The sequence below is a fragment of the Canis lupus genome, chromosome 13, assembly GCF_048164855.1.
Source record: "Canis lupus baileyi chromosome 13, mCanLup2.hap1, whole genome shotgun sequence".
Lineage (NCBI taxonomy): Eukaryota > Metazoa > Chordata > Mammalia > Carnivora > Canidae > Canis > Canis lupus.
In genome coordinates, this window is record NC_132850.1 from 59,353,504 (window position 1) to 59,379,284 (window position 25,781).

At 35.4% G+C, this 25,781-nt stretch overlaps 1 protein-coding gene across 4 annotated transcripts in view; it reads right to left on the reverse strand.

The window, feature by feature from the left end:
• FSTL5 (follistatin like 5) overlaps positions 1–25,781 on the reverse strand; it is a 683,263-nt gene that overhangs the window by 29,980 nt on the left and 627,502 nt on the right. For all 4 annotated transcript variants that reach the window (XM_072773810.1, XM_072773809.1, XM_072773808.1 and 1 more), the window contains one exon: positions 22,558–22,682. In XM_072773810.1, the coding sequence (XP_072629911.1) occupies positions 22,558–22,682 (125 nt within the window). The remainder of the gene's footprint in view (positions 1–22,557; positions 22,683–25,781) is intronic.

A 25,781-nucleotide genomic window follows, 5' to 3' on the forward strand; every position in this document is an offset into this window, starting at 1 on the left:
TGGCAGCTCTCAAAAAAGCCATTCAAATTGGTCGGTGAATACGACACTTTATGTTTCTACCAGACAGAAATCATGGGACTTCCCCAAAGGAATCACAACACCTTTTTAAGTGTATATTATTTTTTGATTATACAGGTTAACATGCCATGTTTAACTTTTTAAAAATTAACTTGGTATTTCCTCTGTCTGTAATAAAATTTCTTCATGTTTCTCCCCTTGTTTAGTATGACCAGCCATGCAACTTTTTGTAGCTGTCTCAGAGTAACATAACAGAAATTCTCCATCAAACACAAACACAAAGACACTTATTTTTGCCGAAGCCAAAGATTTAAGAACATGTCTGTATTGGTCAGCACTTCATGCAGAAGATACAAACAGCATGCTTTCGGTTGGAGGAATAATTTTACCAGCCCCTCAGTCCCCATAAGAGGATGTTATTGCTGATGATTACCCTGAAGATAGAATAAAGTTCTAGACAAGTCCCTTTGGCTTATCCCTTTGATTCTCAAGGGATCTATAAACCCTCTTAGATTTTTCCAACTCTTTGGGGGATTTTGGCTATTGCCACCCACTTGCCTGATGTAAGAAAACAAACATTCCTAAGTGTTTATGAAAGGGGTGAGCTGATGTCCAATTTTCTGTAGAACTATGTGCTACCATTTTTATGTTCCAAGCTTTCTTTGCTTCTTTAAAACCAACTGCATACATCGCTGCTATTGCCACTTCTCTGACTTGTCTGAAAGGTTGTGTCCTTCACTTCTGTCAGCAATGTCTTGACCCTACCTCCATGATAGCACTTACCATAATGCATTCAACTGTGTTTTCTATTAAACTGTTTTCCTAGGTTATGAAGAACTTGATGAAAACACGTGTGTCATTGATTTCTGTATCAAACTCCTCCACCTATGCCTATGTTTGTCTGCAGGTGGTCAGGTTACACCTGTCAAAAAGTTGGGACATTTCATTCACTGACAATAATAAGAATTACTAACTCTTACTGAGATAGAGAAAAGTAAAGCTTTTCCCTAATTAGTTTTTGAGATTGCAGAGGAAAGTTTCTGAAGTATGCACAAGTAGCTTCTACTAATTATAGTCAATCATTCCCTTACTGAGCATTCATGTGCCAGGCAATGAGCTGTGAGGGAGGGATAACAATACAATGATCATGATTCTGTTGCTAGGGACCTTATTCTCATAGGAAAGACAAATATGTAAACAAATAATTTTTAAAAAAGGAATTCTAGGGATCCCTGGGTGGCACAGCGGTTTAGCGCCTGCCTTTGGCCCAGGGCGCGATCCTGGAGACCCGGGATCGAATCCCACGTCAGGCTCCCGATGCATGGAACCTGATTCTCCCTCTGCCTATGTCTCTGCCTCTCTCTCTCTCTCTCTCTCTGTGTGACTATCATAAATAAATAAAAATTTAAAAAAAAAAGGAATTCTAGGGTGCCTGCATGGCTCAGTCAGTTAAGTGTCTACGTTTGGCTCAGGTCATGTTCCAGGGGCTCTGGAATTGAACCCCGCATTGGGCTCCCTCTCAGGGAATAGGTTGCTTCTTCCTCTCCCTCTGCTGCTCCCTCTGCTTGTGCTGTCTCTCTCTCCCTCTCTCTGTGTCAAATAAATAATTTTTTTTTTAAAGGAGAAGAAGTTAAAGGAATTCTGCTGTCATAGAAACTTGCAGAGAATTCCATGTAAATACAATGATTCAGGGCTGGGATAGTTTCAACAGATGACATCAGGTGTAGAGACACTGCAGCATAAGAGAGCCTGGCACAGTAGAGACACTATGAGCTGTTTGTTTGAAGTCCAATATAAATATTAGGAAGCAGCAGGTGGTGAGGATGAAGAAAAATGGAAACACGTAGGTCACAAACGTCTTGAATTCCATGAAAAATATTGTGGTATTTCTTGTAAAGATAATAGGTATGATTGTCATATATGAAGCAATGACTTGCAATATGAGCAATAGGGACAATTAGACAAATTAGGATATATTTTGGAGGTCGAATCAATAGCACCAGTTGATCTTGTGAAAGCGTGAAGTGGGATAGGTGGTGGTTGAGCAGCACACAAAGAAGAGGAAGTCGCCTAACAGGACATGGCAAGGGAAGGAAGGTACCCACTGAGGTTTCTAATGAGTAATTGTTGCAAAGGGGTGGCTTAGATGCTGTTAGATTGCAATAAATAAGATGAGGTCAAAGTGGTACAACTGAGAGGAAGGATTAGACATTTCTAAAGGGGATCATTTGTCTTTTTCTCATGGTGATGAAGGACCAATGGTCTGTAGATGACCCTGCGAGCAAGTATGGCAGAGGCTGCCTTCAGCCCCACACACATACATCAAGGCTGTTTAGATAAGAATAATCAGGCATGTGTGCAAAAACAGCCTACAAGAAGGAGAACAGAGTTTCATTAAAGGCAAGGAGGGTGAAAAAAAATGCTTTTAACAGTCTGTGGATGTAAGGAAATTTAACTCAAATAGCTGTCTATAAAAATAAGATAATGTTGAGGCATCTGAAGTGATTCTCTGCCTATGAGCCCCATCTGTCCGTTTGAGGTTTTTCACATTCATCTTTAAGTGGGCCGAACTATACTTATTTTTGTTTTCTTTTATGTTCACAACGTACCAGTGAGAAAATAACAACTGCTACTTAGAAATAAGTGAGCAGCTTATTGTACCGGATGCATTGATGGTGAAAATGAATATACCACTCAACAAATGCATTTTATCTAAAATCTTTCACATGTTGCCTTTTGCTTACCCTTTTATCTCTTGCTGATGATTAAAAAAGATAGGCTGCCCAATTATCATCTTATATGACTACAGAATGGTATTTTTCCAATGTCCCATGAAAAAATATATTTTAAAATCTAAAGAACACCAGGAATTATTTTTTCAGTTCTACAATTCATAAATCTAAATGAACAAAATATAACTGAACTGAATTAAGGTATATAGTTACTGGACAAGAGTTCGAAAGTAAAATTAAATTGATGAATCTAATGTAATGAACTATGATAACCCAGATGCTTCAATATTTTTACAGAGTATTTAATAATCATATATGAAGCAATGTTTTGGAAGAGACAAGCAATCTACTCTTACATAATAGATTAGAAATGAAAATCAATTTTAGAGTAATTCCTGTCTCTCATACTTGAAATTGAACTATGTATTGTATCCTCTCTAAAGCCTATCCCAGCAATATTTGGATAGTGAGTATAAAGACTATTTTTAGAGTGATTTAACACACTGGCAGCTATGAAGGAAGCTCTTAGATGATGATTAAAATAAGGAATGTGCCTGCTTGCTTTCTACTGGAAGCGCTTTTTAAGCATTGAAAACACCAGAACATATAGCACTACCCAGTTACTATAAAGCACACATTCTAATCAATCTAATTTGATTGATTCAATGTCATATAATGTGGTATGCCATTGCCTGGACATTAACAATGAACATCTCTCAAAAAAAAAGTCCCTTAAAATGAATTTCAGAAATATATCTGACAACAGTAGATTGCACAAAATCTCTCCACAAAACAAAAGGGGACATTTTAAACGGAAGTAAGGGAGTATATATGTGTGTTGAGAGAGTGGGTCAGTTGGGTGCCCTCATCAGGAAGAAAGTGTTTAAGAACACTCAAAAGCAGCGCTCTAACCAGACTATGCAAACACAAACCAGGTTTGTGTCCCAGCGCCATGACATAATAACCTGCGTGATGTTGAGTAAGCCATTTGATTTCTCTGTGAATCCGTTTCATAATGCATGAAATGGGATTCATATGGCTGTGATGGTTGATAATAGGCTATAATATGCACAAGGTAAAACGCTCCCTTCACAGATGAAGCATTTGATAAACCTGCTATTTCTGAAGCTATATCAAAAATATCTGACAACCGATAGGTCATGGGCACCAGCCAACTGGAAAATGCATGACAACCTGGTACACAGCTCCTACATACACACCCTGATTATCTAATACACACACATATGTGCATGTGTAAAATATATGGGCATGCAGAGTGATTTGAAACCAGCTGACACTTTTAAGTTGGTATTACTCAAAAATAAAGTTATACATGTAACAAGTTGTCAAGATATCCTTTAGTGCACCTAAACACTATCAGAAAGGTTCTCCAAGTGTTGGTCAAAATGAGTTGGCTCTGAGAGAGGCAATTATTGATGCTATGGTCTCGCAAATTTTCTGTAAGTGATTGAAGACAGATTATTGCCATTTTCAGAAGCTATAGGTCCTGACGGAAATAGATAATGCCGAACAATACAATATCTACTAATATTATTAGAGTCATGGAGAGAATAAGATGACTTTGCTGTTCATTTCACGATGACAAGTCTACTTTTGATTTTATTTTTTTAAGCAGAAAAAAAAGAGTAGACATTATGTTCCTAGAGGGTGCCGAAAATAAACGTCATCACTGAACATGTAAGGAATTCATTGATACACAGACCCTTGTTGCATCTATCAGCTATCTATCTAACACCTGTCTATCTCTTTATTGCAGGTAACAAGTGAGGGTAATCACATACCTGGACTTGTTGATGAAGTGTTTTATTTTTTTTTCCTGCTGTTCCTACAAAAAAGTCTCTGACAACCCCATTTTCCAACAGAATTGGGTTTTGATTGTTTTCCTCATGCTGTTCTGAGTTTCTTAATGACCATCTACTATGTTGGTGATTGGTTCATTCTGTTCAAAATACTGATGTGCTTCTGGACCTACCAAATGGCACATCTCCATGATTTTTTTATTTTAGAGATTCTTGTTTTTACCACATTTTCTTTGTTCCCTCATGAAAATGAAGGTATCTATCATGGCTCTGATTTCAACCACTAATGGTGTTTTACTTCAAAGGGTCTAAAAATGAATTATACTACAGAACCGATGTTTACAGTTGCATATATTGGACGTAATAGAAATAACCATGAGTGATTCTTTATTAATTCATTTGAGGATGTACTGATAGTCCTAGGAAACTGAGTAATACATTTTGAGAGCGCTCAAATATTCACCTGTCTGATACTCGTCAGGTAAACCCAAGCACGCGGGCTTTTCATTTGATCACTCTCCTACTGACACTTAAGAAAAAAAATTCTCCACTATTCCATTTGACAGATATTTATTCAGAATTCTTCCTTGTCATCTTTGTTACTGGACATTTTTACTTGAAATATTTCTCACCAGAGATAAGGAACTCATTACAGGTACCCACGGGAGTTCTGGGAATCATCAGTGCTCATGATGGCAAAAACAAAACAAAACAACTACTATCCTTGGATTTGAACTTCTTCCTATATCTTGTTTGCAGAGAATATGATTTGCTTTCTCTATACCACTGATATTAAAGCTCCAGATTAAAACAAACCAGAAACCAAAGCTTCTTGAGCTTTATAAGGATTTTTTTAATCTGAATTTCAACTGCTGGTAATATTCTTCTCTGTTGTGTTACCATTTGATAAATTCACTTTTTTAAAAGAACTACACTCTTTGGAGAAGTACTAGCCATACATAGGTAGGAAGGGTTCTAAGTTACTTAAAAACCTTACCTTCAACAATGTTGTAAACTAGGTTGATAGTAAATTAAAACTGAGACACCTACTGAAATATCCATTCCGATGCACATTGCTTTGAACCAGAAAAAAAGAAAAATCACTGAGTAAACATCTCTAGAACATTTTCAGAATTTCATGAAAGTCATAAATTTCAAACAAACATTCTAGGAGATTTATAATGAAATCCACCTGAGAGAGGGGGAAAATAGATTATCTAAACCTTAGAAGAATTGTAATATTCCCAGGGTTCAAGGTTTTGTTCGATATCAAGTTTCAGTCAGATCCTAAATGAAATAACAAGCTTCCCTTTGAGAAAAGTTCTAGTGAATTTTCTCTCCTTAGCACTTAGAGAAAAATGTGGATTTGTGCAAGCCATAGAGACAGATGCCCAGACTGAATAAACAAATGGCACCATCCATAACCTGCATCTAGCGCTCGCTTAGGCCGCACATTTCTCAACTGAAATATGGAGAAAAGAAGGTGTATGGAGAAATAGAAACAGTGAAGAGTTCATTACTTTAGCAAGGTGGGAGGTAAGGTAAATGACAGTCTACACACACACACAAAAAAAAACAGAATATTACCTGCTTTCTATCTAAAGAACTCTGAGAAAACCTCTACAGGTTTCAGCATTACTCTTGGGCCTCCTCAAGTGATCCAAAAACCTTCAAACTGAGCCATTTGCTTAAGGTGTTATCAAGTGGTTGATAAATGGCAACTCCTTGTCTCCATGATACCAAAACCACGGAGAGTTTTTCAGTAAACTACAAACTGGGACTTGACTCACTGCCCTTTTTTCTTTGATGCAGAATCATAATGCCAGACAGACATTCAAAGAAACATTACTAAATGCACTAGTTAAAAAATATATATATTTATTTATTTTAGAAATGAGGAGGAGGGGCAGAGAGAGAGGGAGAGTCTCACGCAGACTTTGAGCTGAGCATGGAGCCCCACACAGGTTCCATCTCATGACCCTAGGATCACAACTTGAGCTGAAACCAAGAGTCAGATGATCAACCAACTGAGCCACCCAGGCGCTCCTCAGTGCACTGCTTTTTAATAAATATTTACTGAGTGCTAATTAGTATAACTGCTATAGATATAGTAAATATATGACAAGAAATTCATCAACCCAAGGGAAGAGGAAAACAGCATTTGTGAATCACTTACTGTGTGCCGGGAACTGCACAAGAACCGCAATCAGCCCAAAAATACTCTGAAGTGGATAATACATGCATTTTAGACATAAGGACACCTAATCTTAGCCTCTTTAATTCGTAGATAACAGGATTTGCAATCCAAACATTTTTAAACCAAAAGGAATATGGAGATTTATATAGATGAAAATTCTAGAACCAGCTCAAGCATAGCTGAAGGTTATGGTCTACCATAATGGAACATAGATCATATTTTTTTCTTAGTGTGTTGGCTCTGCCTTCTATCTTGATTTCAAGTCTAGGCTTCACATGGTATGAAAGTAAGTGCTCCTAGACCAGTCTACACAAAAAAAACCCAGAACTCTCTTTCCAGAAAGTCCCAGAAAAAAATGTTCATTGTAGCATATAGGTTCTGAATGGATTGCACATCGTGTCTGAACTTATAATTGTGGCCAGAGAGAATTTTGGGGCTTGTCTATGCCTCTGTCAGGTGCTCTTTTTCTTTGGTTAGTAAGCAAAGTGACATATGCAAAAGACATGGACCTAAGAAGATGGCAGGGTGAATCCCTAGCAGACAAAGTTTTCCTAAAAAAAAAAAAAAAATGTGTCTTGGCAAAGTTTAGTTAAAAGATTTTAAAGAATTACACCTCATTGTGGTCCGTAGAGAGATGCAGGGAAGAAATGACAGTGAAGGTGAATAGGTAGGGTTTTCCCCTCCCAACATCCCCATCCACCTCCTTTTAATTAACCTGGGTAGTTTGCATTTATTTCTCTCACATATAGCTGTAGGTGAGAGACAGTGGGAAATTGGAGGGGGGGCTAAGCTAACAAAGTTATTCCAGTGAATTAAAGATAAACTAATACTTGAAACAAGCAACATTTCTGGATGGGGCACATGTCCCTAACAGACACAATTTTTTTAATGTCCTTTACAAAGTTTAATTTGCTTGAAATCACACTGTTTAGTAAGTGGTAACATGTGAATTTGAATCTATATTCTCACCATTCCAAAGTGAGTTCTTTCTAAAAATATATATTTAGACCCCCTGTGTGGCTCAGTCAGTTAAGCATCTGACTCCTGATTCGGGCGCAGGTCATGATCTCGGAGTTGCCTTGTGTTGGGGTTCATGCTCAGCCAGGACTCTGTTTGAGACTCTCTCTCTCCCTCTCCCTCTGCCCCTCCCCACAATTGTGCAGTCTCTCTCTCTCTCTCTCTCTCTAAAAAATAAATAAAAATATAGCTTTTAATTTTTATTAACTGCCATGATACTCATATTGCATCACAGGAAAGTAAGACAAAATCTGTATTCAGTTTCCTATTGGAATCTAGAATAGTGTCTGGCATGTGAACAGTTCAGCTGTATTGAATGAATAAGTGAAATAAACTAATAATTGGTTGATACCCTTAAAAAGAAGTAAATTCTGAGTAGAGTCCTGTCATAAATGACAGAGGAATAAGAAAAGTTGCATGAATTAGAGAGCATTTGAGTTTGGCCAGGAGATTGACATAAATTAAGAGGATCTAAATCAGAATCAGAAAGAGTACTTTAGACAAAAATAAATGGTTAAATGGAAACAGGAAAGTTTGGAGCTACTCAGGTTCATATTGGCTGGACCCTAGGGTAGGTGCAGATCACACACTTAGGAAGTGGGTTCAATGTAGTTTGGCCTTAATCTATATCCAGTAGGAAATATTTTAGCTTTTTTTTTCTTTCCTGATACAGAACTGAATCACTACAGCTAGGAATTCAAAAGAGGTGCTCTGTTTAGTGAACTGAAATATGGAGAAAAGAAGTATGGAGAAATAGAAACAGTGAAGAGTTCATTACATTAGCAAGGTGGGAGGTAAGGGAGCTCAGTTTAGGGCTGTGTCATGAGAATGGAGAGGAACAGATTAATAAATAGACATTATGAAGTTAGACATGAGCAGACAACAAAAAAATTACTGTAGAGTCTGTAGGGACTGTAGACACCACATCATATTTTTTCTCTATCCCTCCTGAAATCATTTAGTTGTGGAAGAGAAAAATCAAACTGATCTAAACAAAATTAAATACTGTGTTAAAGGCCCCAAAGGATCCGAAGAGCTACTTTCCAACCTAGGTCTTTGTGAGTCTCAACAGAAATGAGAAATAACAAAAATCCAGAATGCCAAGGGGACTTCAATTAGGGAAATTATAACAAATTTTATAAAAGGTGGCTTTGAGATAGCCCTAAAGGGTTTGTTAGGCAGACAACAAAGAAACAGGGCATTCTGCAAATAAATGCAGGTAGTTGAGAAAATTTGGTGTAGGTTTGTTGTAAGGAGATGAGTTTTGTTGTAGCAGAGGTCACAGAAAAGTGAGAGAGGAAATGTGTTAAACATATGTGTGAGATAATTTGGAGAGGACATCAGTCATTAGGTTTTATCCTACAAGTGAAAAAAGGACGTGGACACTAAAACGTAGTCCTGAGAAACTGAATTTAGGCAGGACTGAGTTTATAGCTGGTTCCAACACTTACTAGTTAAGTGATTCACCATATGTAGAATAGGATTAAAAATTTATGTAGCTGTGGGTTTTAAACGAGGCAGTGCATTAAAACTCTGAGTTCATTCTCTGGCATAGAGTAAGTGCTCGATGTTTCCTCATTTCTCTTAACATATTATATAATAACCATAGTAATAAGAACAAAAACTATAACCAAGCAATACAACCAAAGGGTCTGTAAATGATACTGTAAACTCAGACTTGACTTTAGAAAATCAGGCTCTGCTTCTATGTTAAAATAAAATTATAGGGAATCACTTTAAATGACTATTATACAGAGGACCAGAGGAAAGTTGGAAATTATTCATGAAACGATTAGACAATATGAATAAGTGGTAGTGTATTTCCTGTATTTCTAATAAGTTTCTCACACACCTGGTCCTCTTTTCCTTAACATTTTCATTCCTTTGTTTCCGCTAAAATTCAAATTCTTGATTTACTTCTATACATAACTCTTAGGAAATCATTATGAGTTTATCGCAATGAAAAAAGTGACTCTCTTTAGATTATTCACATTAACAACTTTGTGTTTAAATGTAATGTTATTGTGTATATTTCACTTGCATAAGTACAATAAAAACAAACGTTTCCCTGATGAAATTTGAAATTTTCATAATGACTTCATGAATTGGAAGCTTAAATATAATGTATCTGCCTTTGGTAAACCCACATATTATGGTTGTCCAAAAGTATTTTCATGTATTTAGAAACTTTTATGGATGGTAAATGGACCAAGCTGAAATTAGGTAAATGGTAAAAGTATCAAAAAGATGATCCATATATCTTTGATGTTGGCAGGACACAGACTGGATTCAGTAAATGAAAAACATAATAGATAGGTTCATGTGACTCTCTTTTCATAAGGCCTCTGATAATGAAGATAGCCATGAAGTACATCTCTTAATTCACAAAACATAAACTATTAAGTTATCAAAAATATATATCTCAAATGACTGTTGCTAAATAATTTCTAATCCACTTTAATTCTGTATTTTTAAAAAAGTCATTTGCATCCAACAATCTTTTTAAATTAGATTTGATTATATCCCCATGCAAATAATAATTTAGATGGAAGTAGGTAGGGTTTTTTGTTTTTTGGTTTTTGGTTTTTTTAGTAGGTAGGGTTTTTTGATGTCAAAATTACCAAACAAATTAAGGAATCAAGAAAGCATGTTTAGTCAACATAAAGATATGTGTACCTATGATCTACTAAAAATATTTCTTAATATCATCCTCCTATATAAACCAATACCCATTTTCAAATTATTTTCATGTATTAATTAAATGAGTGTTGTCAAGTTTTTTTTTAATAAAAAATTCTTCAGATGTCCCAAATATTCTATTCTTTTACAATTGTGCAGCAGAAAAAAAAAAAAAAAAAACAATTGTACAGCAGGTTTTTAAACAGAATTTGAACAATGTATACTTTTAATTAAAACCATAAAAAATGTTTTCTATCATTCAAAATTGATGAATAATCTTGATTTAAATTATGAGGGAAAAAATCTAGGTTATTTTAGGATTTTCATGGCTTACTTACATAAATCAGTCACTACTTTTATAGCACATGCAAACCCTGATTTCCTTTTGTTTCAAAGAACTAAAAACTATATTTATGCATTTAAATTTCATAAAGCATAAAAATAAGCTTCTACATTATGACCAAAAAAATGAATCACTGTAATTTTATACTTACTGTTTCCCTTAAAAACCAGTTGTCAATGTAGAACAAAAATCTATAATTATTCATTACCCCCCCCCCCCAAATAAGAGGATAATGGGAAGGTAAGAAAGCAAAAGTTCCCACAGTGTAGAAAAATACAGCTAATCTCAGTCTAAATCAATACAGAGATTTTAACCATAAGCAAGCCAGCTAGCTGTTTTAAAAGTCACTAGGGCAATTGTCATTTTTATTTCCTTGAAGCTGTCTACTCCAGTTCATTTTGTGAGGTTTATGTATCCTACAAGGAGCTAGTGTATACTCCAAAGGAGAAGACCCTGGCAGTTTGAAATTTGTTGCCTAACGTTCTTAATCTACTCATGTGGTTATGTTGAATATTTCCACTCATGACTGATGACAGATGAGACCTAATAGGCAGTTTCTCCATATATCTGCTAATTTGGTCAGTTTTTCTGTTACAGTACATTTTAAAGGCTTTGTGACTTCCTTTCATGTACTTCCTTTTTGCTTGAACCAAATCTTTAAAACCTGAAATTTTGCTGCAGGATTTCTTTTTCACAAGGAGAAGTAAGAGATAGAACACTGCTACAGAGCAAGTGAAAGCACAAATGAACAAAAAGGGATGCGTTTGTGTAAATATTATTTTATTGGCTTACAATAACCAATTTCCTTTTCCTAAATGGATTAGCCATAGAAAGGCCATATCTACAGATTCAAATTAAACTAACATGACACAGGGGCGGCTGAGTGGCTCAGTAGTTAAGCACCTGACTCTTGATATCAGCTCAGGTCATGATCTCAGAGTCCTGAGATTAAGACTTGCCTCAGGCTCCACGCTCAAAGTGGAGACTGCTTGGGATTCTCTCTCTCCCTTTGCCCCTCCTCCCACTCACTCACTCTCTCAAATAAATAAATGAATTTTTTTTTTAAATGGTACAAAATATTACCTTGTGTGGGTTCACAGTGAATATTTTTTGCAGTCTCAAATCACTGTCAACAGAGAATATCTGCGCCACCAGGTTACCCATCTAAAGACACCCCTCACTATCACCACTAATTTTCCATTGAAATTAACTGTTTTTTTTTAAGATGTTTATTTATTTACTTGAGAGAGAGAGAGAGACAGAGATAGTGAGAGAGTGAGAGAGAGACAGCATGAGTGGGGAGGAGAGGGAGAAGCAGACTCCTTGTTAAGCAGGGAGCCCCACATGGGACTCAATCCCACGACCTCGGGATTATGACCTGAGCCAGAGGGAGATGCTCAATCAACTGAGCCACCCAGGTGCTCCAAAATTAACTTTTTTTTATAATTAAACAAAATTGAGAAGTGATGTATGTGTATATATATTATATATATATATAATTTAGTCACAGTCACAGAAAATTTCAAAAAAGGTTCTATTGACTGTAGTCATCATTAATTTATTCATGATTCTCAAAGATAAAATTGTTTTCAACCGTATTGCTCTATTGAACCACAGTAGGAATCTTTCATTGAAAAGAGAGTTTTTGTTCTGTTATGATACTTGTATGGAAAGTTTTAGCATTTTAATAAAATTTCCATCAAGAATAATTAATAAGTTCACAAAATAAGATACTATGGTGAAATATATCACCTTCCTTCAATAGACTAATAATATAACCACTTCAGACAGAAAGAATTAGAGACTGCAATATACATTTTTCTTTTGTATACACATTTTAGGAGAACTAGTTAATGTCTTATATGTTTGATTCAAGTACTATAATCCATTAAATATACATATGAAATAGGTAATGCAGGGCACATAGTAAGTTCACATAAGAAATCACTTAGGTTCTCAGGATGAGCTCTGCCCCTATCTAGATGTATTGCATCGTATCTTAACTTTTGAAATTTTTCTTTATTAACCTTAATTGTTAACTGAGTTTGTTTTTACTACCAAGCAAGGAAACTAAAGTAATCTATGCAATCATATCACTTACTCATTTATGGTAAAATAAATTTGATTTACCATTTCCAGCAAAACCCAAAATCATACGTGACCAAAGGAAAAAAGAAACATACAGGTTTGCTAGATATACCCACAGCTGTCTCCTAAGAAGAATCCTGGGTCCTTTCAAATGGACAGCCCTACGTTTTACTGAACACTTTGATGAGTTAGCATAAGGACCCCTGAGAGAAGCAAGAGCTATTTTTCTTTGCATAATAAAACTCAAGAGGCAGATTTGCAATGTAGAGTGTTTCTAAATTACACATTATTAGTGCTCCATTGATTTCTTCAGTAAAAAATGCTGTAGAATGAATCTATTTAGGGGCTTTATTAAATCCTAGAGCTTGGAGTCTACTAATAACACCTGAATAAGACTTTTCCTTTTTTTAAAAAAAATAATGAGATCCTCATATTTTAAATACAGTTTGCTCCTTAAATCTACCCTCATTTTCCCATATAATAAAAAAAGATTACATACCTATATGGGCTACTAATCTAAGTGTACATTCTACCAAAAGAGGTACTGGTCTTCTTGGTCCGTCCGCTTTGGACACTAGGCTCTTTTTTTTACAGGACTCAGTGCAGAGAGCTGTTAATATAGGGCAGAAACTAAGCAGGGAAGCAAACATTGTTCTCTAACTCAAGAAATAATGAAGATAACAAACTGAATACACACACATACAGGCACACATGCGCACACGCCCATACGCACACACACCCCACTTGACTGTAAGAACTCAATGGTTTTCTGTGTAAGCATTTTACACTCAATATGTGGGGTATGCTAATATGCTCAAGAAGGTTGAAAGTCAAAAAGCAAATCCAGTAACCATAATGAAAAAGAAAATAGCATTACAGATCCAAATTGAAGGGTATAGTGTGTTTACTTCTTTAAAAATAAGATGAAAAAACTTATCAAGTGTTTATGTAGAAGAAGCCATGCACCCTGCACCCATATAGGACTGCTAGAAGGTTTGCCAACAGTGATTTGTATGTGTACATGCATACACACTCGGAAACACTCGGGAACATATACATATGTACTTTGCTTAATAAGCAACTTATGAATGTCTTCTGTTTTTCGAATAGTGTACGAGGCTCTGAGAATGAAAGGATCCCAAGATATTGCAGGTCCTGACAATTAGACTTTCTGTTTGCATGGAGTGGAGAGGGCAATGAAGAACCTCAGAGATACTGGGGAAAGAGAAGATCATCCTTTCAGAATTCCTGAATGTTTCAGATATTCACTATGTGTGAAATACAGCCCGAAAGAGCTCCCACTCCTGATTTACTTAAAGTCCTTCTAGTTTGTTTATTTTTTTTGTGGGAGAAATTAGCATATAAGGATGAATGGAGTTAAAAAAAAAGACAAAAGAACCTCATTGAACTGTGACTTTTCTGAGATCTTTATCTAAGAACCATTTTTGGAAGCAATTGTACTTGTTGCTTACCATTCCTGAGATTATATTTTTCCTAAAAAGGAATTGTACAATTGATATTTTCAATTTCCGATGTGCTAGCGTTTCAGTGTACCCAGGCAATTTTACTGCTAAAATTGTATCTCCATACACCTGGCCTGTCCATGAATCAAGTCACAAGTGTAGAGTTGTCTTGATAAATGACCAGCCATATATATAATTTTGCTTTAACAGATTTGATAAAATATGAGGAAGAATGATATACTTTACTTTAACTTTCACTTTCAGAGAATGTTTATTTTTCCCTTGGAGAAGCTTCAAGGAAACATAAATCAAACCCAATCCCTTCTTAATCATTTCCTTGCTGTAATTTATAACAGAAAAGGAGTGCTATAGACCTCTCTCCAGACTCCCAGAATGGTGCCCGCTACTTGTTATTTCAGTTTTCTTCATCTCTTACAATGGAGCCATAGCCATGGGCTGTGCAGGAATTATGACCCATCTGCAACAGGATAAGCCCATAGCCCCTTATTCCACATTTGATTGCAACCCTCTTACATTACACTCTTCACACTCATGTGACTTTTGAGGGTCCTAAAACTGCCTTTCCAGCCCACCAAGACTGAAGAGTAACATTTGAGGTTTACTTTTCATGGAATTCCTGAATTACCCAATTTGAGATAATTATTTGACGCTCACATCATCTTGGGGTATGTGGTAGGGAAGGGAGGAGTGTTGCAAGGAAACTTTTGGAACATTCTTTGTTTCTTTGTTCCTTGGGTTTGTTTAGTAGGTCAAGTCTGGGGAGGAGAAAAATGTTGGAACTGGAATTCCCAGTTTTTATATATGTGTTTGTTGCTTTCAAGGCTTCTATTACATATACTCTATTCATCTTATTAGTTACCATGTAATCATAGATTGAAATAAATACACACACACACACACACACACACACACACACATACCTCCCAAGTTCAAATATTTAAGACACTACATAATCAACCAATCAATCCATAAAGAAAAATGCCAATAAGAAAGATATCAAATTCTCCAACTACTACTCCATTTTCTTTTCAAGAAATAGGAACACTTTAAAGGTAGCTTTCTAGAGAAATATAACCCAAAGAAACAGTAGTTTGGAATTCTAGGCAATAGTATCAAATGGTGGTGTTGGGGGGTATGCGAAGGGTAGACAAGCCTCTGAAGCATCTCGAAAAGCATCGTCGAAGTTACTATCTCCCCTTTCTACTATAGAACTACTCCCAAAGTAGCATATAAATCAGAAATAGTTTCCTTCTTGTATTTACTAAAAGTGTCCTCTGTGCCAGGTGAACTGGATGGGATTAAACTTGTCTGTAGTTATAGTCAACTGCAGAGAGGACAAGAGATGGAAGACATGATTTGTAGATATTACAAGGGTCAGACTGTAAATACTTTCTTTTTCTTCATGTGGCACCTATTTTAAATTCTATCAAAGGTAGTATTTTAGTCAGTGAAAATTTAAAGAATATCTTAAAGCCCTAAAGAACCCAAATATTAGCTGTGCCCTTTTAATGTAGATGAAAACATTTACCTGTTATCCTCTTTCTTATCTTCCAACTATTTTTATTCATGACAAGTCAAAAGTTCTGAGAAAGCCTTCTGCCAATTCTTGCATTTGTCATAGCTTGTACTTTCGGGGCTTCTTGGTATTTTGCACTAAGTTTTATCAAGTTCTCTTGCTCTGAGCCACATTGTCCCTTATGGAGTTCTCAATTTCATCACCCTACTACCAAAAATAAATCCTTCTTTGGAAGAATTATTGAAGAATTTTCAAAGGGGGGGGGGGGTCCCATGGAAATGTTTTATCATTCATTGCTTGAATACCTGCCACCTCATTAGTTTCTCCTCTTATTTTTTCAATTCTCCCCACCCCTGTAGTCTTTACAAAGAAAACTTAAGAGGCAAACATATGCCAATGTGGTAAACCACTGTCAAACCTGTGGTTTTTGTTTCCTATGCTAATTATAGTAACACTTGCACAGTAAGTAAGTTGTAATATTTACACATAGTGCAACAAGAAATTGACATTTAAATTCTTTTCTTTTCAGAATGGTACCAAAAATGAAACAATCAATTATGTAAATGCCCATTCTTTATGACATTTAGTTGCTTTGAAGATAATACAACCATTGTAATATAATTTTTCTGAAAAAACTTGCATTGAAATTACTTTTTAATCTCTAACTTATTAAAAAAAAACTGATACAAAAATCACTAAATCCCCCATGAATTAGCCATATCATAAAAAAACTTAAGAATAGTAGAACTATAATATCATTCATATATATCTATTTGCATGTGATGATATTATAAAAACTTAGCTCTTTGGATACACGTTATGAGGACAATGATGAAACATTTTGCTTTATATTTGTAGAGCACTTTTGCTTAAAAAAGAAAATGAATTATTATTTCAATTTTTATAGCATTAATTAGACAGAATTGATTCTTCTGAGAATTATACATGCACTTTCATTTTCAATCTTTCAATTTTTCCTCTCTGGGTATATTTGTATATATAAGAAGATATAAATCCAAACTGAAGTTCCTCATATAAGAAACTTATATTTCCCATGTCATTCTAAAACGTATTCTTTTTGCACAGCATAATCTCTTCAACTTTAGAACTATGATTTATGATTAATTAATTCCTTGCTAGAGTTTAAGATTTTTAAAGAAAACTCTCTATTTTAACCTCAAGCTTGAAAAATGAGTGTCTAGTTAATGTACATTGTCAGTTAACTGAAATGTGCAATGAATTACTAATATGAAAAGCACATCATTTATTAAATATTCAATGGAACTATTTTTATGAAAATTAACAGAAGATACAATTTTTTATTCATACTTAAAAACAAAAAATGTATAACGATAGACTGATGTGAATCAATATGTTTCAATAAGCATCAGAATATCATCTGTGTTACTAATTAAATATCAAGTAGTTTAAGTTTTCCCTAAACAATTAGGGGAGTGGATATTAACCAAATCAGATTCAAATATTAAAAATATGTATGCTAGAATTTTAATAATATTTTAGAAACAAACTTTTAGTCAGTAAGTATTTAGTCAATACCTTTCAGAAGCTGAGTAGATAGTTGGCACTTGGGGAGACAGGATTATAATACATCTCCTCTATCTTCCAGAAAGTTTAATTTCATTAAACTAAACTGAATTCACATATGGGGCTCACATTGCATATCTTTTTTTTTTCTTTTTAATATTGTTGGCCTTTTTTTTTTTTAGGATTTTATTTATTTATTCATGAGAGACACAGAGAGAGGCAGAGACACAGGCAGGGGAGAAGCAGGCTCCCTGTGAGGAGCCTGATGTGGGACCCAATCCCAGGACCCAGGGATCACGCCCTGAGCTGAAGAAGATGCTCAACCACTGAGCCACCCAGGTGCCCTCACATACGTAGATCTTAAAGAATGGCTGGCTGCATGCTGGTCTAGAGTTCTCTATTATCTCCTGGATAAGCACTCATATTCAAGAGAGTGTAATCCAGGAACACAAGCTGGGTCCACTAACCAGAACTCAATAGTTTAAAGACCATTTTGATTTAGATCAGAGGCAGTACGGCATCGATGTACCTGTTTTATCCCCAGCTTATGGCCCAGGTACTCTTTTGATTTCTATGGAGAAGGCAGGAATGCATAAAATCAAAGGGGCTTTTTCACTAATAAAGTCATAGGATAAAATAGGTATAACTGGATGTTGTGCTCCCTTTGACAACACATTTTCTAAAAAATAGGAATAATTGTGTATGGTCTAGGCTGTGTCTCTCAAGGAATGGGAAGGAATTCAGCTAAGGAACTGAATGAGTGGATGGAATCAGGCCTTCCTCCTCTGATATTTTTTAAATGGAAATGAGTTTTCTGAAATTAAAAGTCCTCAGGCCATTCAAAATGGATAAAGAAGATGTGATACATATGTACACGCACACACCCAGGGGAATATTACTCAGCCATAATAACAAATGAAGTCTTTTATGACAACACAAAAGGACCTAGAAGACATTATGCTTAGTGACATAAGTCAGACAAGGACAAATATCAAATAATTTCACTTATACGTGGCAAAACAAATAAATAAACAAACAGAATCATAAATACAAGGAACAAACAGGTGGTTGCTAAGAAGGGAACAGGGAGGGGATGGGTGAAATAGGTGAAGGGGATTAAGAAGTACCGACAGGGAATATTGTCAATAATATGGTGATATTTATGTATGGTGACAGATGGTAACAGGACTTACCGTAGTGAGCACTGTGTAACGTAGAGGATTCTCAAATCACTATGTTGTACATTTGAAATTAATATAGCATAATAATTAATATTAATATGTCAACTATATTTCAATTAAAAAAAGGGAACATAAATTGGGATGCAGGGACTTTTAAAGTGCTGAGAATTTTAAGTCGTCTTAAAAAGTGAACAAGTTCCTACATTCTGTGAAGATCATTTTTTTTAAACAAGTTCATTTTTAATAGAGATTGGTAAAATAGTTTTTGGTTCCCTTAAATTCCTCAGCCTTGATTTACTTCATAGACTAGAATAAACAAGCCTGAGAATTACAGACACTAAAGAAGGAAAAAAAAAAATGTAGAAAAACAATGAGAAGAAGCCAAGCAGGGAAAAATAGAGACTTGTAGCAAAATTTTAACTGTTCATAGGAGAGCCCCTGCACCAGTGTAGGTTATGAGGAGTATGAACAACGATTATAGGCAACTTGGGCAACTTAATATTTGTTTTTATCTTTTTTTTTAATTTTTTTTTATTTTTTTATTTTTTTTTATTTTTATTATTATTATTTTTTTTTAATTTATGATAGTCACAGAGAGAGAGAGGTAGAGACACAGGCAGAGGGAGAAGCAGGCTCCATGCACCGGGAGCCCGATGTGGGACTCAATCCCAGGTCTCCAGGATCACGCCCTGGGCCAAAGGCAGGCGCCACACCGCTGCGCCACCCAGGGATCCCCCTGTTTTTATCTTTTTTAAAGATTTTATCTATGTACTTGACACTGAAAGAGGGAGAGCACAGGCAGGGGGAGAGGGAGAAGCCAACTCCCCGCTGAGCATGGAGCTCAATGAGATGCGGGCTCCATCCCAGGACCCTGGGATCATGACCCGAGCCGAAGGCAGATGCTGCACCGACTGAGCCTCCCAGGAACTCTGCAACTTAATATTTAAACATGATTGTTGATTATGACAAATGATGTTGCTGGGACATTCAGGCTCAGATCTGTGACAGGAGATGTAAGGACTTATTACTTCTATTTACTGCTTCTACATAATTTATATGCTCTTAATGCAGTACTTGTTGCATCTCTGATACTGTGTTAGATGCTGGGAAATTCAGTACATAAGAAATAGAGTTCCCTTAATGCTGTGTAATTCCCTCAATCCTATACATAGTCTGGTTTAGGAAATAGTGTAGCACTTTCTTCTTTATTTCCATTCCTGTGAGAAACATGAATTAAGAGCCTACCAGTTTTTAGGCACTTAGGATATAAAATCCTGACACTTGTCCAGGAGCTTTTCAGACACTGGAGATATAAATTATTTGAAATGAGGGTGTAGCAATCTGAGCGAAAAGTAGATTAATGTGATGAGGGGTCAGAGGAAGGAAACTCATATTAATTAAACACATATTATGTGTCAGACCTTCTGCTTGGCCTGGAAAGATATACCAAGCACAGCAGTCAGGAAATAGTCTCAAAGTCTGAAAAACACAAGTTACAAAAAGATCAATCTCTGCAACACATACTTAAACACGTGTCAAATTGGGTTCGAAAAATGTGTTACATGAAATCGGTAGGAGAAAAGATCGTATTCCTCCCTCCGATTTTCCTGATGTAGAAAAAAATCCCCATTATGTTAAAAATAGTTTATATTTAATGTTCTGATTTTGGAAACGCATACTAATTTTTACTCTCACTCTTCACTTAGTAATAGGAATAATTACTTTGAAGTGTAGTAGAAAATTTGACCACCATTCACATTCATGAAAATGGGACTCTACATGCAAGCTATGCAAGTAGGAGTGCTGTAATTTAATTTGGTATGTTTTATAAGTATGGCAAAACAACCTTGCATTTCATTATCCATCCCTAAAAGGAAAAAAGATGTTTTAAAATATCCTTAAGCATACTTTTCAGTGTTTTTCACAATGTATACACATAACTAAGATTTTGCCTTATATGTGATCACATAATTCAGATTCAGATGTTCTTCTAATTATTAGCTCCAACTCCAGCTATGTCGTAATCATTTATTTATTTATTATTTATTTGACACAGAGAGATAGAGAGAGAGAAAGCATATAGAGGGAGAAACAGGTTCCCACCAAGCAGGGAGCCTGATGTGGGACTCAACCCCAGGACCCCGGGATCATGACCTGAATCAAAGGCAGACACTCAACCAACTGAGCCACACAGGGGCCCCTAGAGTAACCATTTAGACCCTAGAGAGATGTTAAGTTCTGACTGTATGTATAGCAATCCTGTAATTGTGCAATGTAGTCTTCTATATCAATTATAAATACAAACTCACAATTACACAAAGCACTCACTGCATTTTAACAAAGTTAAACTCTTGACGTGGTAGCCATTTCACCACAAGGATATAATTTACTGGTTGCAAGGGTAAAGAATAGCCCAAACTATATACTATTAACCCTATTAGTATTAGGGACACAGGAAATCTGCTATAAATAATTTCATTACTAGAGCATTTAAAAAAAAGCAAAGTTGATAATAGTATATTAAATAGAGTAACACGTAATAGGCGAATGGGGTTAATCAAGTATCACATAGTAAATTATTGATTAGTAATAATTTATCAATAACTTGAAAATGACAAAGGAATTAATTATAATACTCATTGCCAATTAAATGAAGTTGGATCCTTACCGAGTAAGTATAAAAACATCTATTTTTTAGGTACCATCTCAAGTGGAGCCATTTTTCATTCATATGGTGATTTCTTCTGGGTCTGAACTATTACAGCACTTATAGTCAGATGTAAAAATTATTACTTTGATATAAATACTTTAATAATATGCTGCATTTTCAGTAATTCTCCTTATTTTCCATAAAGTATGGAATAATTGTAACAGGACATTATGTTTTTAATCACTTTATTGCTGAGCACATAATAGACATTCTGAAAGTAATGGCCAATTGCTTGAAAAATATACTAACCTCTCTGAAAACATACTTGGCTATGCAAATAACAGTCTACGTGTAGTGTCTGACTATGAGCCACATTTCCAATTTATCAATCCCCCTTTTTTACTTCTGGGGGTTAAATTGCACAGTATCTCGGAATTCTTACAACTCCATCTCTTAGATAATTTCCAATTTTATACAAGAGAAACAATATACACGTGGATCAAACAATGACTCATATAACATATCTGGAGCAACTCCCCTTCGTAATTCACTTGAGAAACAGAACAAAAATATTAGTTTGGTTCAAATTCACTAATGTTGTTAGCAGTACTTTAAAAGTTTTTCAGCAAATTATCAAAATATATAATACTTGAAATTGTCATATATCCAGTTTCCCTCTTTCAGGCATTTAAAGCACTTCTATGGAACTTTGGAGTGATGTCATTAGAAGAAATTACCTCTTTACCTCTTCTAAATACATACAAGGATAGAACACATCAATGTGTTTCCTCAAAGTGTAGGCCTCAAACATTTCACGTCAAGTTGCTATGTGCCTCCTAATACAGTTTTATATTAATTTCTATATGGGCAAAAATAGTAGAAGAATGTCATTATAATATATTGAATGGATTTCTTCTTTTTTTTTTTTTGAAAGGATTTCTGAGAGTGCTTCTTTTATCACACCGAGTTCAAATGTCAGCATTTTGCAAAAGCCTAATAGGAAGACTCTAATAACAATTTGCAAAAATATTAACTATAAAATTGATTTAAAAATGCAACCGATCTTTTAAAATTCACTTTTTTACGAGGCCTAAAAAGAAATACATGACAAGAAATTCATCACTAATGTTGATAAAAGTTCATCAAGCAAATGAGACAAGGTAAATCATGTGCAATTATGTGTGTATTTATTGTGGAATAAAGATGTATCTTATTTTTATGATTTTTTTATCCTTCCTATCAAAATTAAAGATTAATCTAAAAGTTGATCACTTATTTAGCACTTACCTTATGTGGGTGATGATGAGTGTGGTAGCAGGAATAAAAAAATCATCCACTCGGTCAAACTGCTTTCCCACTGGCTGGGTGTGAATGGTGTGGTGTGGCACATTCCCGCTGGCCAGGGTTATTACCTAAATGGAGCAGACCGTGGTTAGACCTCGGCAGTATGATTTAGAGATGAAACAAATCAGAAGCTGTTTCCTAGACTCTTTATTACCATCCTCAAAATTAGTGTATCATTAAGCAAATTGGAATTTTGTAATTGTTAGCTTATTTCCAACATAGAAATTTGTTTTTATAAAGAAATAGAAAATAGAAAAAGATTTGTCTTGAATAATCTCTGCTTAAATTATAAAATAAATAGAAACAACTTTTGTATTATAAAAGTATTGACTTTGCTATAATGAGAAAAATACAAGCAAGAATACATAGGGTGTAAATGAGATTTTTAGCTTGCCCATCTTTCTTTTTCTCTTTCTTTCTTTTCTTTCTTTCTTTCTTTCTTTCTTTCTTTCTTTCTTTCTTTCTTTCTTTTTCTTTCTTTCTATTTCTCTTTCTTTCTTCTTCCTTTCTTTTGCTTTGTTGAGGTGTAACTGATAAACAAAAAACTTCTCCTAATACAGAACAGGGCTGGAAACAAACCAAAGACTCCAAAACAAATCATATGAAATATATTAGCTCTTAGTAACTTTAGAATTTTACCTCCCCTAAATTGAAAATAATATTTTCAATATTTGAAAATAAAAAAAAAAATGGAGAGGAGAGAGAGAGAATGAGAAGAGTAGAGGGGCAGAGGGAGCAGGAGAGAGAGTCTTAGCAAGCTCCCTGCTGAGGAAGGAGCCTCAGGCAGGTCTCAGTCTCAGGACTCTGAGATCATGACCTGAGCCAAAATCAAGAGTTGGATGCTTAACTAAGTGAGCCACTCAGGTGCCCCAGTTTTAAGTAACTTCAGTCAAAGACATTTCCTCTTCTTATTCATCATTAATTGGTTTTAAAACTTTCATGGTCCATTAAAGGAAAGATCACTACCTTTAAACTCTTTTATTCTTTGTATCCCATTATGCACCAAATTCTCACAGTTCTTCAGATTTTTCACACCTCCTCATTTTTTTTTCCCTATTGTTCCTGCTGGACAACCATTGTTCTGCTAGCCTTTTTAAAAACTTTCTGCCTTTATTTCTCCCCTTTTAAATCCTTTCTACATATGGCCACCAAATTAAACTTCCGAAACTATTGACTGACTCTGTTAAGTTAAATAGACTTTCCTCCCTCAAAATGGAGCCTTTTCCTTTGGTTTTTATGACAGAAGTAAGTAGCACTTTGATCCTTGTTTTGTTTTGTTTCTGAGGGGCTATTTTTCTTCATTCATATGGGTATACTTTCATTGAGTTCCACTGGAAATTGCTTTCCCGGTGAAAATCGATTATTATAACTAGAAAGGCTTAGTTATGTTGTGGTTAAAAAATAAGACAAAATAGAAAAAAAATATAAATATCTTAGAGGCTTGGGAAATAAAGATTTCATTTCCTACCTATTACTTTTCCAGCGGTTTTTCATGGGGTATGTACTGTTTCACTTAGTATCCCATTCTGAACGGGCAACCAACGAACTACTTGAATGTTTTCATTTACAACAGACTCTATTTGCCAGAACTAATCATATGATTCCACCTAACCAAAAGGAGCCTATCATGTGTCCAGAGGAAGAAAGAATCAAAGTCTTTGATAAAAGCTTTAAAGATACTACACCTATTTTATTAATGAATGTCAGTGAGGAAGTTTTTAATGGATTTTAGCCATTCATAATAATGTCTACAAAATTTAAATAAAGATTAACACACGTAATGGGAAAGAAACTCTTCAAATTTTCTTCCCTTTAGTTTGGATAGAGGTGCATAACTCTGAAATGCACGTACATAGTATTTGAAATTAATAATAATACTTAGACTGATGGCAGCAATAATAATATTTACTGAAAGCTTGTTAATGCCAGCGTATGTTCTCAGTAGTTTACAGGCATCACATAATTTAATATATTCAAGCAACACCATAATGTATCTCAATCTTACTGATGCAAAACTATTTTATGCCAATGAAGGTATATTAGGTGAGCATCTCATTCGTGTTTGACGTAGTCTTAGGATATAAAAAATGCAATGCCCACTTCTCTAGCTCCTCTCAGTCTGGACTTTGTTCACTGACGGTTCTAGATCCTTCTCACTGCTGCAATTGAACAGGAAGTGGTGGGTTGCCAGATTCAGGACTGAGCCTACCAGCTGCAAAGACACACAGATTGATCTATGATGCACCTTAATCAGTAGGCTCAATCTTATGACAATCCTTGGTTCATTCCTAATGGCATCCTGCTGCTGGTGTCTCCATGTGTGATGCCTTCCTTCCACAAGCCCACAGCTGCCATTTCCACTGTCACCCCATCTGGCTGGGGCCTACTTCCTGGCCAATACCAAGATGTAAAGACTTTATTCCAAGCTGTTTCCTGAAGACATTTCTTCTCTAATTTTTGTGCATTTGAGAAGACATTACACATGGATTATAAAGCTGTGCAGATGACAGACTCACAGCTTTTAGAACAGCATTTCTTATTTTCATAAAGCATAGATGCCTTTTAAAAAGAAAGAAAAATAACTAGGATAAATCTTTGAGAATTCGTCTGAGAACACTAATTGGAGAATCACTGTCTTGTATACCTAACATTATGATGGTTTATGGGTTTTATCAATTAATTATAAATATCACAGAAAATAATATATTTTGCTTCCATAACAGGCAAAGATGTATAGACTTATAGTCACAATGAAAACACAAAGTAGAAAAAAAAAAAAAAAAAGAAAACACAAAGTAGAAGTACACATAGGACTTTCAGATCCTTGAAAAAATGATTTTGCACCTTCAAGGTTTTAGTGGCCACTATTATAAGATACACGGCATTAGGGCAAAAAGTGACTGCCTAACTAACCATCACAACCTAGCACAATGTCTCTAGTTCTAGTCTAATCTTTCAACATGGCACAGGGACACTATAGCAAAACTGGGACCTTGCTTAGGTTTTTGGTTTGGTGAACTTGATTTCTCCAAATGAAAGTCTACTCCTCTTTTAAAACAAATCTAAGGGACAGCTGGGTGGCTCAACGGTTGAGTGTCTGCCTTTGATTCAGGGCACGATCCCGGGGTCCCAGGATCAAGTTCTGCATCAGGCTCCCTGCATGGAGC